This window comes from Pelobates fuscus, chromosome 6 (genome assembly GCF_036172605.1).
Source record: "Pelobates fuscus isolate aPelFus1 chromosome 6, aPelFus1.pri, whole genome shotgun sequence".
NCBI lineage: Eukaryota > Metazoa > Chordata > Amphibia > Anura > Pelobatidae > Pelobates > Pelobates fuscus.
The window spans coordinates 244,591,839-244,605,505 of NC_086322.1; the positions used below are offsets into that span (position 1 = coordinate 244,591,839).

Genomic DNA, 13,667 nt, shown 5'->3' on the forward strand with positions numbered 1-13,667 from the left:
CAGCCACTGGACCCCAGGGAAGTCACTATCCTGCACCAAAAAGGTAGGAAACAGGAGGGTGACTGAAATTTTATAATGTGTATATGTGTGTGTATATGTATGTATGTGTGTGTGTGTGTATGTATGTATGTGTGTGTGTATGTGTGTGTGTATGTGTGTATATGTATGTGTGTATGTGTGTATGTGTGTATGTGTGTGTATGTATATGTATGTGTGTATGTGTGTATGTGTGTGTATGTATGTGTATGTGTGTATGTGTGTATGTGTGTATGTGTGTATGTGTGTATGTGTGTATGTGTGTATGTGTGTATGTATGTGTGTGTGTGTATGTGTGTGTGTGTGTATGTGTGTGTGTGTGTATGTGTGTGTGTGTGTATGTGTGTGTGTGTATGTGTGTGTATGTGTGTATGTGTGTATGTGTGTATGTGTGTATGTGTGTATGTGTGTATGTGTGTATGTGTGTATGTGTGTATGTGTGTATGTATGTGTGTGTGTGTGTGTGTATGTGTGTATGTGTGTGTGTGTGTGTGTGTGTGTGTGTGTGTGTGTGTGTGTGTGTGTGTGTGTGTGTGTGTGTGTGTGTGTGTGTGTGTGTGTGTGTGTGTGTGTGTGTGTGTGTGTGTGTGTGTGTATGTGTGTGTATGTGTGTGTATGTGTGTGTGTGTGTATGTGTGTGTGTGTATGTGTGTGTGTGTATGTGTGTGTGTGTGTATGTGTGTGTGTATGTGTGTGTGTGTATGTGTGTGTGTGTGTGTGTGTGTGTGTATGTGTGTGTGTGTATGTGTGTGTGTGTATGTGTGTGTGTGTATGTGTGTGTGTGTATGTGTGTGTGTGTATGTGTGTGTGTGTGTATGTGTGTGTGTATCAGTCTATGTGTATATCGGTCTATATGTGTATCTGTATGCTTTTTTTGTGTTGTGAAAATGCGTGAAAAGCATTTAATGCTAATCTTCGCTTGTGCGGGCTGTTTAAACCTTTGACATTTAATGAAAACATTTTAAATGAATCATACATAATAGAAACAGATTCTTATTGTCTTACTACCTTCCTTGCCACCTAAAAAACAAAAAATTATTTTTCCCCAGATATAAGAGCTCTGTATAATGCCCTGTGTTATTATAGAGGTTCCAAGAGAACATAAAAAAATTAAAATAAAAATCCTTAACTTGAACAATGAAGTATTTACAAGAACTCATTGAGGAGAGTAAAAATTTAGCGGAGTATGGAGGCCGTAAAACTGACTCCCCAAATTCCAGCCCAAAAGGGACATGTATTTGAACAGCGCAAAAAACCCAAAGCCTGTAAGCATTTTTTTTCCCTTTTACCTTCCTCTCATTCTTTCCTTTTTTTTTCTGTTTTCCATGCTCTTAGGGCCACTCGATGGCAATGAGTCTGCAGGGGCCCAGTCAGCACTGACGCTTTAACAGCGCAACCAGGCCCCCTGTGATGAGGTCAACACTAGGAGGAAGTGCAGTCACTTGCTCCTAGCCAACCCATTGAGTGCCGCTCGGGAGGGGAGGAAGAGAGGAGTGCAGACTTAGAGAGCCCAACTCCCAACAGCCTCAGACAGCCACTGGACCCCAGGGAAGTCACTATCCTGCACCAAAAAGGTAGGAAACAGGAGGGTGACTGAAATTTTATAATGTGTATATGTATGTGTGTATATGTATGTGTGTATGTGTGTATGTGTGTATGTGTGTATGTGTGTATGTGTGTATGTGTGTATGTGTGTATGTGTGTATGTGTGTATGTGTGTATGTGTGTATGTGTGTATGTGTGTATGTGTGTATGTGTGTATGTGTGTATGTGTGTATGTGTGTATGTGTGTGTATATGTATGTGTGTGTATATGTATGTGTGTGTATATGTATGTGTGTGTATATGTATGTGTGTGTATATGTATGTGTGTATGTGTGTATATGTATGTGTGTATGTGTGTATATGTATGTGTGTATGTGTGTATGTGTGTATGTGTGTATATGTATGTGTGTATGTATATGTATGTGTGTATGTGTGTATGTGTGTATGTGTGTGTGTATGTGTGTATGTGTGTATGTGTGTGTGTATGTGTGTGTGTGTGTATGTGTGTATGTGTGTATGTGTGTATGTGTGTATGTGTGTATGTGTGTATGTGTGTATGTGTGTATGTGTGTATGTGTGTATGTGTGTATGTGTGTGTGTGTGTGTGTGTGTGTGTGTGTGTATGTGTGTGTGTGTGTATGTGTGTGTATGTGTGTGTGTGTATGTGTGTGTGTGTATGTGTGTGTGTGTATGTGTGTGTGTATGTGTGTGTGTATGTGTGTGTGTATGTGTATGTGTGTGTATGTGTGTGTGTATGTGTGTGTGTATGTGTGTGTGTATGTGTGTGTGTGTGTATGTGTGTGTATGTGTGTGTATGTGTGTGTGTATCAGTCTATGTGTATATCGGTCTATATGTGTATCTGTATGCTTTTTTTGTGTTGTGAAAATGCGTGAAAAGCATTTAATGCTAATCTTCGCTTGTGCGGGCTGTTTAAACCTTTGACATTTAATGAAAACATTTTAAATGAATCATACATAATAGAAACAGATTCTTATTGTCTTACTACCTTCCTTGCCACCTAAAAAACAAAAATTTTTCCCCAGATATAAGAGCTCTGTATAATGCCCTGTGTTATTATAGAGGTTCCAAGAGAACATAAAAAAATTAAAATAAAAATCCTTAACTTGAACAATGAAGTATTTACAAGAACTCATTGAGGAGAGTAAAAATTTAGCGGAGTATGGAGGCCGTAAAACTGACTCCCCAAATTCCAGCCCAAAAGGGACATGTATTTGAACAGCGCAAAAAACCCAAAGCCTGTAAGCATTTTTTTTCCCTTTTACCTTCCTCTCATTCTTTCCTTTTTTTTTTCTGTTTTCCTTCCCCCCCCTTTCCTTCTCTTTTCAACCCTCTTCTTATCTTTTATGCAGTCAGAACATTTTAAACATAATTTAAACCTTCGATTTTGTATCATGTGCCCCCCCCCCCCCCATATTTCTATTTTTTTTTTTTTTTGGCATACTTTTTGTAGCCAATTTAACATATTTAACCATTTAGTCCTTAATAATGAGTCTATAATTATCCTGTTTTATGTTTTGGGTTTACCATCTGTTTGCCATTCTGAGCAAAGCGTCTTAAGATTTCTCTCCACGGAAGGGTTGTCCTGTGTGTCGTACCCTATCTGCATCAGAGATTGCATTACTCCCCATTCTTCCAATTTTTTTTCTATCTACTGGGGTAGGAAATACATTCAAAGCTCCATTCCTCCACATCATCAGTTTTGTTGGGTAGCCTCACCAATTAGGGATTTTCTTTTCTCTTTAAATTCTCAACTGCAGGTTATAGTCGTGGCAGACAGATCTGCAAATGGATATATTCTCATAGGGGGCAGATAGAGTTGGCATCTTTCTGACAGCGTTTACCAATGAATCTTTAGATTTATAGTAGTGAAATAAGATAATTACTTCACCAGGGATGTCTGCAGTGATACGTAGTGGTTTTCGGTAAACGATGAATGCGATCTATAGCCCAAGCTGACTCCTCCAACTCTGGCACAATCGTCAAACACAGGGCTCACATACTTTAAAAGATCTTGTGCAATAACATTTGGTATCCCCCGACTCATAATATTGTTACATCGTGAACAGTCCTCAAGTTCTGCCGTTTTTTGGGCGGGGTTTTACGTCAAATTGATCAGGTTCCAATATTTGTTGGATATCTGTGGATAAACTAACAATATTTGTAAGTTTATCCACAGCAACATTGTGTGTTACCCGCAATTCCCCATCTCCCTTTCAAGCTGATCTGTTCTACTGCCCAATTCTGCCAAATCAACGTGCAGAGAACAATACCAGCCTGTATAATTATACAAAGCTCCTGAAGCATTCTGCCTAAGCTCCGCAACCAAGCTGTCAGGATTCACCTCAGCAACGGAATGTAGACTGGGCGAGCTATGTAAGACCGCATTTACAGCGCGTAACATGGAGTCAATACCCATTTGCTCCCCTTGTACCTCAGACCAGTGAATTCAAAAGAGATTGTGAATGTGAGCGTCCTCCAAACCCATAGCCATCTTGCTGGGGTTTGCGCCAGTCTTTCCTCCCCTGTCAGATAGTATCTGTAAGCTTCGCCTGCTTCAAAGGTGCCGTACACTGTGCAGCTGACCAGTGTGTGGGGGATATACTTCCTGCTCACTAGTCCCACGATCCAAAGGAAGATTTCCAGCTTTGTCGTAGCTTTAGGGCGTGTGCCTTCCAGAGAGAGCAGTCGCATGTAGTAGGGGCTCCACATCCTAAAGCAGTATTTATCTTAGTGTGTCTAGTTATTGAGATACACATTCCAGAATGCCTACAGCCCAATCCCACAATAAACATCTACAGCAACATTCTAAGAAGTCTGTGTTTGAGTCACAAACACTGCAGGAAGTATACAGCCAAGCAAAGTTTTACGTAACCGGTATTGTTGAAGTCCTCAATTACCCCCTACCAGTCCAGGATTTAGGGATTACCCTGTTGGGTCCAAAGTGTTTTGTTTTTTTCTTAGAAACACCTTAGACACAACGGGGTAATCCATAAATCATGGATTGGGTTGGGAATCACTGGTCTCAACGAAAATTCTTGTTCTTTAGTAAAACATTGGCTTAAAAATAGAGTTGTCATCGTTATTGGTAAATTTTCAAGCTGGATAGAGGTGGTAAGTGGTGTCCCCTCAGGGTTCTGTTCTAGGACCCCTTCTATTTAACATGTTTAAATATTATCTTAAAAAAAACAAACAAAAAACGCATTTATAGTCATGTTTCAGTGTTTGCAGGTGACACAATGTCACATGTCTGACGCGGGAGGGGGTGGGGGCAGGGGAGGCAAAAGGGGGTTACCAAGACACTCTCCACAGGACTGCCATGAAAGGGATACTAATGGGAAAATTGAAGGCTCAACGCCTGCATGATCCTTGCTGATACCTATATGCACACGCTAAATGCCTAGTACACACAGCCTGATGACCCCAATTTGACACAATAGCCCAAAGCACGCAAAGGGCGTGGGAGGGGGGAGGGCCCCCAGATTGGATTAAGGCACCCTAGTACACCACTCAGGACACAACCACACGGCGAACAGCCAGGCCCCACCATTGTCGAATACGGATATCACAGCTGTGGGTAAAGGGTTACTCATGTGCCCAATTTCTTAAGCAGTAACAACAACTACAAAGAGGCAAATACACAATTGCCCAGCCACACGACACCACTCAGACAGTGGGGGTTGAGACTGGCCCTCGCGGACAGGGGGGGGGGGGGTAATAGACGCAGGTAGCCTCAGAAGACAAGCCGGTTCCGCGGCAACATACCGCATATTCATCAGGGACGCATACGCCGACTTGAGACCACCACTGCACACGACATACCATTACCGAACGCACCCATACAACGCTACCAAATCTCACAATACACAAGGCCAGCCACCAATGAGACACATAGTCCCATCACATACAGCACGCCAAAACGAATGTAGGAGCTATAATCCCACCCCAAACTCAAGGCCGACGACTCAAACTCCGACACCAGTCACGGGAACCCCAAGAGACCTAGCCACAGACACCGCCAAGGCAGGCGAACACATACCAAACTGGACCCGCAGTCGCGAAACAGATCACCTGCAGCAGACGACCCACGCATGCACCACTACGAAAGGTGCAGCAGACTAGTTAAACCCAAGGCCACATAGGAGAAGGATACCCACGTACTACAAAACAGACAAACTTTCCTGACGAGCCCACGGCTCAGCGGACTATACCACAACAGAATAGGGCGGGATCCATCATCCATCAATCCAGCCCGACCACCAGTCGCCCCCACAGGAACAGGACATAGCGATAACCCCACATCGGGGGTGAGACTCCACTCTCGGATCAGACCCAACCCCAGCACATAGTGGGTGTAGGGAACCTGACACTTGTCCATTATCCTATACCGACCTAGGTTCTGACGTTACAATAAGAACCATGACTAACTTGGCTACACGCATCGGTACAACTACAACAGCATACAAACACACATACCCACCACTCCTAGCCAGACAAACCCACCCTTCCCCCCCCCCCTCCCCTTCCTCACGTTATACTGCACAGCCCCCCCTGGCCGCCCCGGTAATGCAGGCCCCGGGGTCAGGCCGATACACCCGAGAAGACCTCTCCGTCGTCTCCTACAACGTATGCGGCCTCAACATACGAGAGAAGCGCTCCAGACTCCTGCAGGACCTTAAACACTAAGGCGTCCATAGCTTTCCTCCAGGAAACACATTTCCAAGAAGACAGAGTTCCAGCACTGAAAGACCGCCATTTCCGACAAGGATACTTCAGCAACAACCCAGACCGACGTACGCTAGGAGTTGGCATCCTCTTCTCTAGTCGGATCCCGTCCATTGAACACGCCACGCTCAGATGCAAACAGGGCAGATACATCTTCACAAAAGGCACCATTTTGGACCAGACCTACACCTTCGCCAACCTCTATTCCCCAAACTCCAAGCAACACCAATTCCTTCGCACAGTGCTGAACACACTAATGAAATTCACGGAAGGCACCCTAATCATCCGCGGCGACCTAAACCTGACGCTACACCCCGGGCAAGATTCGACAACCAAACAAGGATCCACACCAGACAATAGAAACGCCAACACACTCCGCACCATCCACTACCATCAACTCGCAGACTGCTGGCGGGCACTACACTCCTCGACCCGCGACTACACTTTCTACTCCACGACGCACTCATACTCGAGACTAGACTATTTCCTAGTGCCCCACCACAACCTCGTCCTGCTCAAGGAGGCGGAAATACTACCCATGACATGATCGGACCATTGCCCTATCCGCATAAAAATACAATCACCCCAGTCAGACCGAGACAAACCTCCTGGAGACTGAATGAATCAATTCTCTGATACACTGGTGGTGGACAGGACCAGACAGTCCATACAAGAATATTTTACGAACAACGAGCTGGGGGAGACTACACCCCTGATGTGCTGGGAGGCCCATAAAGCAGTGATCCGAGGACAGCTGATCACAACGTGCTCCGCCCGTAAACGGGAAGCAACACAGGCAACGATAGCCCTCAGTAAGGAAATCGCAACCCTGGAAGCCAACCACAAACGCACCTTAGACGCAGGGGTCTACAGGGACCTGGTCATCAAAAGGGAACAACTCTCCTCGCACCTGAACCGCTCGATACAGCGATCATACCAACACTTCAAACACGTAATATATGAACATGGAAACAAGTGTGGGAGGCTACTGGCGAACCTCCTCAAACAGCGCAAGTCCCAGCTGTACATCCCAAAAATCAAAGGCCCGCAACAGCAACAATTACACCTCCCGGACCAAATTTCATCCACGTTTTTCTCCTACCACCAAGGATTATACCACCTGCGCCAAGACGCACCAGAGGGGCCGCACCCCCAAAAACGAGGTGATCCAGCGATACCTTGACACAGCAAACGTGCCCAGACTGGAAAACGCGGACCGGGAGAACTTAGAAACACACATCACGACTGAAGAATTGGCACACGCCATCAAAGGGCAAAGACAGGCAAGGCACCGGGCCCTGATGGCTTCCCCCTCATATACTACAAGACCTTCTCAACAGACCTCCTCCCGAAGCTGCAAATGGCCCTCAACTCCATCCTGGAAGGAGCCGCGCCAATGGCCCAATTCACAGCTGCAAACATCACCCTACTACCTAAGGAAGGTAAAGACCCTACACTATGCCCAAGCTACGTACTGAACACGGACCTCAAACTCCTGGCAAGTGTTCTGGCATCGCGCCTTGCCCCTCTACTACCCACAACAGTACACCCGGACCAAACAGGATTCATCCCAGGGAGAGAGGTACGGGACAACACCATCAGAGCCCTGAACATCATAGCTCACGCCAGATCACTGAAGACCCCAACACTCCTCCTGTCCACGGACGCAGAAAAAGCGTTCGACCGAGTGGACTGGGACCTCATGTTCGGCACACTCCAGAATCTCGGCGTCGGACCACACTACCTCTCCTGGGTGAAGGCACTGTACACGCGCCCGACAGCCCGCATCCGGATCAACGGAGCACTAACGGACCCATTCCAGATCCATAATGGGACCAGACAGGGCTGCCCGCTATCGCCCCTGCTCTTTGCACTGACACTGGAACCCTTCCTAAATAGAATTAGACAAAATGACGGCATCCAAGGGATGAAGATAGGACGGACTCATCACAAAACCCTGGCTTACGCAGACGACCTCCTATTCATATTCACGACCCCGGAATCGACCTTGCAAGCCATCCAGTCGGAATTCGAAGCGTACGGCCGAGTTTCGAACCTCCAAATCAATTTTACGAAGTCAGAAATCCTAGGCCTATCTATCGACCACACGCTCAGACAGACACTCCAACGACAATACCCATATCGCTGGTGCGATCACCGTATGCGTTACCTGGGAGTCTGGCTAACACCGAACCCAGCAGATCTCTATACTCATAACTACATCCCCATCTTAAAGAAGGCGATTGAGGAACTACACACGTGGAACTCATTCTATATCTCCTGGCACGGCAGGGTAAGCGCGATCAAGATGACGCTGTTACCCAAACTCTTCATATTCCAGACAGTGCCAATACTGGCCCCTGATTCATTCTTCTCAACCCTGAAATTGGAGGTCCGCAAGTTTGTATGGAATGGCAGATCTCCGCGCATAGCCCATTCCCAACTGACACTGCCCAAACTCCGAGGGGGATTGGCGCTCCCCGATTTTGAAAAATATTACCAGGCGACACACCTTAATAGGCTCATGAGCTGGTCAGTGGAGGGCTGCACGAAAATATGGGCCCAGATGGAATCAGACAATACCAACTGCAATCTACGTACCCTGCCATGGATTACGAAAGCCGCATACCGCCGTATACGAATACTGAACCCATTTGTGGCGGCGACCATGCAGATCTGGCACAGACAGGGCACGAAGCAATACTTAACGGATCCAGGCCCACTACTCCCACTGACAGGCAACCCGGATTTCCCGGCGGGGAATCAGGGCCAGCTGCCCGGCCTGACCAAACACATCCCAACCCTGCGCATCAAAGACGTACTCCGACGACCATTTGCGGTCCGCCCGACGACCGAACTCTTTCCGGACCAGCCACACACATTCACGCACACCCTAGCAAGAGCGCAGATCGTGCAATACACTCGATCAATCCCCCAAAGGCTGTGCCTATTACGAGAACTGACACAGTTTGAACAGATGTGCACGCAGGACCAGGAACCAGCCTGGGCCATATCACAAATATACTCAGCCATCATAGTAAACAGATACATCCTGGCACCACCTTGCATCAGACACTGGGAGGAGGACCTCAACGAGTCCCTCACGGACGCGGACTGGGACAAGATCCTTACCAGGTGGTACATAACCCCATCGAGCCTCCATGTCAGAGACCCTCAGATCCCAGATACGTGCTGGCGATGCGAAACAGCGGCAGGCACTTTTAAACATATCTGGTGGGATTCGCCCGAATCCGACCCTTCTGGGAGAAGATCCGAAAAGTGATACGAGACGTAACGGACGAGACCCTACCGCGGACGCCAGCCGCCTTCCTCCTCCATCATACCACCATGCCAACACCAGCGTACACCAGATCCGTCATTCCGAGACTCCTTAACGCGGCCAAGGCTACGGTCTCCATGTTTTGGAAACAGACAAGCACACCGCCCATGAGACGTTGGGTGGAGGAAGTGGAGGACATAAGAAGATACGAAGACATGAAATCAACCACCCCAAAACAGAGTGATACCTACACAAAACGCTGGTTCTACTGGTTACGTCACCTTAATTCGGACGACTTCCTGCAACACATTGCCGAACCGTAAGCAGGAACGAGATGGGAGACACGGGTGGACCCAGAGGGTGTCGGAATGCGGCCCCGGTAGGTGGCAGACCTGGAGCGGCGACGGAGGGCATAACCCCCCCAGACACACAGAACCGTTACCCCCTCCTACCTGGACGGATGCACTACATAAAAGACAATAACCACGACTACCCACTATAACCCAGATACACCACTACACTACCCTAACCGCGTTCCAGCGGGAGGACATACACCACCCACAGACGTTCCACAGGCTACGGCTACCGCGACACCCAAGACCCACGGTCAACCTCACCACCACTCATACGCCAATTACCGACCAATCCCAAGATCCGAACCAGACAACCCACACATCCACAGACGAACCGGGTCGGCATAGAACCCAGTAGGGTAACAGACAACACCCGGCCACTCAGACCCGGGGAAATGGACACATAATGCACCCCACCCACAATACCCGTGCTTTCCGCATGACTTGGGAGCTGACACATGGCCAGCCCCGGAACAGCTACATCCCTGCACGATGCACAAGAGACACAAATCAACACACACGGATGACACCCACTTCTTTGGCGATAGGACAATCCCCCACAGACGCCGAAACGCGAGGAAGCGGGTTAACCACACACACGGACAAGCACCAAAAACTACACGGCACCCACTACAGGAACCCATAGAGAGGGCCAAACAATAGGCTAACTTTACACTACATAGGTGTGGATAGGGCCATGACCGGAACTGCTATGGGACGAGACACCGACCGACACCAAACCAACCAAACACCACACCGGGACGCACAACGTCACAAGTCCTCAGACAGCCCGGGCAATTAAGGACGCTGACGACATTGATACCTCGGAATGCTATATTACACCCGACAGGAGTACTCGAAAGGGATCAAACCCACTGGACCAAATGCCTAATCATAGGGATCCCAAGGACACATACTCTCAACACCATAGACCTCCCAAACACCACAAACATACCCACATGTAACTATATAAGAGTCAACCATAGTACGTACTGACATAGGCCAATGTTGCAAATAACAGAGCCAATACGCGGATAACGCATACAACACTATGAAAATGTGAATTATTACTAAAAGCTAGCCTCTGCGTAGGCGCATTTTGACTACCTTGATTATACAAGCAGAGCCTCTGCGTAGGCAATGATGCAGTAAAAGTTTGTATATGCTGTATGTACGATTAACATATGTGAACATAAAAACAATTCAACACAAAACTACAACAGTAATACAATATGAGCAAGATATTACTTTGCTGTAGAGGGATTTAGACTGGGCGCTCAAATGGCAGATGAAATTAAAGGCAGAAAAAATGCAAAGTAATGCACTAAATAGTAAAGAATGCATAAGCAACTTATAGGGATAACAAGATGGATTTGGGAATTGTTATAGACTACAAACTAGGAAACACGAAAGGTTAACAAATTTAAGCCTCGTTGCCTCAGAGGTGATATGATAACTTTATACAAATATATCCAGGGCCAATACAAACCATTGTATGGATATCTATTCACAAACTGGACTATATATATAGGACACTAGGTCACGCGTTTAGACTGGAAGAAAGAAGATTTGGTCTAAGGCAAAATAAAGCTTTTTTTACTGTAAGAACAATAAGGATGTGGAATTCTCTGCCAGAAGCAGTGGTTTTATCGGAGTCTGTACAGATGTTTGAACAGCAACTCTATGCATACTTGCAAAAACATAATATTCAAGAATATAATTCTTCAACTGTAGGTGAATAGCGTCTGCAATTCTGGGGTCAAGGAGGATTTTTTTTCCTAGTTTGTTGGAAAATTGGAAATGCTTCAAACTGTTTTTTTTTGTCTTCTTTTGAATCAACAGCAAAAAATAGATGCAATGCAATGATATTTTGAATGTGTTGTAAAAAGGTATATGATAATTCACTGCATGCATAAAAAAAAAAAAATAAAGTAAAATGTGTATAAGTGTTACCATGCTATTTTTGCATACTTATTAAGGCAACAAAATGCACCTAGTTTTGCTTTCAGGGAAAAAATAAGTACTTTTTTATATAACACTTTCAACCTAAAGTTACAATGCTAAAATAGATTTCATTATGGTTACCATGACTAGTTCGAGTCTATGCCTCATGGCATGACAACTTGTAAACTTAACTGGTATGAGAAGAACTGCAAAAAACTAAATGAGGAGGACATTATGTGCTGGCAAAATGTATTTAGAGCCCAAATTGCAATGATAGCAAAGTGGAACATCTGATCCTTAAGTGATTAAAGAGTAGTTCCTCTTCTGCACATCCACTAATGTGAAAATTACTTTAGATAGCTGGAGAGAAAGGCACCATAACCACTACAATGAACTTATAGATCCGCTTTAAAGGGTTACTATAATCACCAAAACAACTAGCTTGATGAAGGAGTTGTGTATAGATCATGCATCTGAAGTCTCACAGCTGTTATTTAGGAGTTAAATTACATTTAAGATGCAGCCCTAGCCACCCCTTCACTTACAGTACACGGAAACTTACCTTGCAAGACAAGATATTTCCAAACGCAGAAAACGTATCATATAAAGCTTTATTATCGATTGATTCATCAAGATTTTTTATGAAAACGTTTCCAACACCAGATTTTCTAAGACCAGGATCTCTCTGAGACCACATAATTCGAATTGGCTTGCCTTTGATTACTTCAAAATTCATTGTATCCAGAGCTCGCTCAGCTAAGAAAAGTTTCAGAACAGATACATGTTAACAATACAATGTAATAGATTTTATTAATTCAGAATGGGGATATTTTTTTAATCAGACCAAGTGAGGTAACAAACCTTTATGTCATTTATAAATTGTCTTCCATTTGCAATGTCATGATCTTCACACACAAAAAAAAAAAAAAAAAAGACTGCTTTTGAGAAGATAGCACTTTAGAGGACGCCAGTTGCATATATCTTAAAAAAAATAACTTATAGCAAAAGTGTACACTTTTTTTGCATGGAAAGCTTTTTCTTATTAGAAATGAATAGTAAACTACCATATACACAATGGCTATATGGCAGCTCTGAAAAATATGAATAAAATACCATACTTGCTTGTCAAGTTGCAAATCACTGTGTTACTACAGTACCACCAGTGTTCGTAACGGTGTTACTACACTCAAAGTATAATTAAAAAAAAAAATAAAAAATTCTAAAATAATGAAGATGACATTAAATATAAATAAAATATGCAAACTATTTGTGATCAAGGATTTTTGGGCACTTTTGCCATGAGTTCATTCTAGCATAAGTTTACCCTGTTTAAGAGCATCCATATATTGTTCTTCAAGGTTGTAAGCTCAAGAGGAACCTCATCAACCCATTGTATCAATAAATGAGACATTTTGTAATTTATAATATAGCAAAGTGCTGCAGTATATGTTGGAGCTGTATAAATGATAAGCATTCTATATCATGTTTAAATTAAAAATAGGGCATTATTTTTATCTGCAATTATATTGCGCCAACATATTCCATAGCACCCCTTTGATAACCTACTTGTATACACAATATGAAATCTGAATAAAATGTTTTTAAAATAACGAAGAAAAATGTTTCTCAGTTTTGCATTTAATAACTTCAACACAAGTGCAACTAAAGACAAATAACAAAATAGATTCACCAATTAGTCCATATTGTTAAAATGTCCAATATGTCTTGGATTTCAACAGATTTTACAAGGTGTCAATAATGGGTTT

At 44.6% G+C, this 13,667-nt stretch overlaps 1 protein-coding gene across 1 annotated transcript in view; it reads right to left on the bottom strand.

Moving 5' to 3' along the window:
• LOC134566144 (embryonic polyadenylate-binding protein) overlaps positions 1–13,667 on the bottom strand; it is a 262,979-nt gene that overhangs the window by 246,209 nt on the left and 3,103 nt on the right. Inside the window, exon 3 of the mRNA XM_063425849.1 lies at positions 12,464–12,657. Coding sequence (XP_063281919.1) covers positions 12,464–12,657 — 194 coding nt within the window. The remainder of the gene's footprint in view (positions 1–12,463; positions 12,658–13,667) is intronic.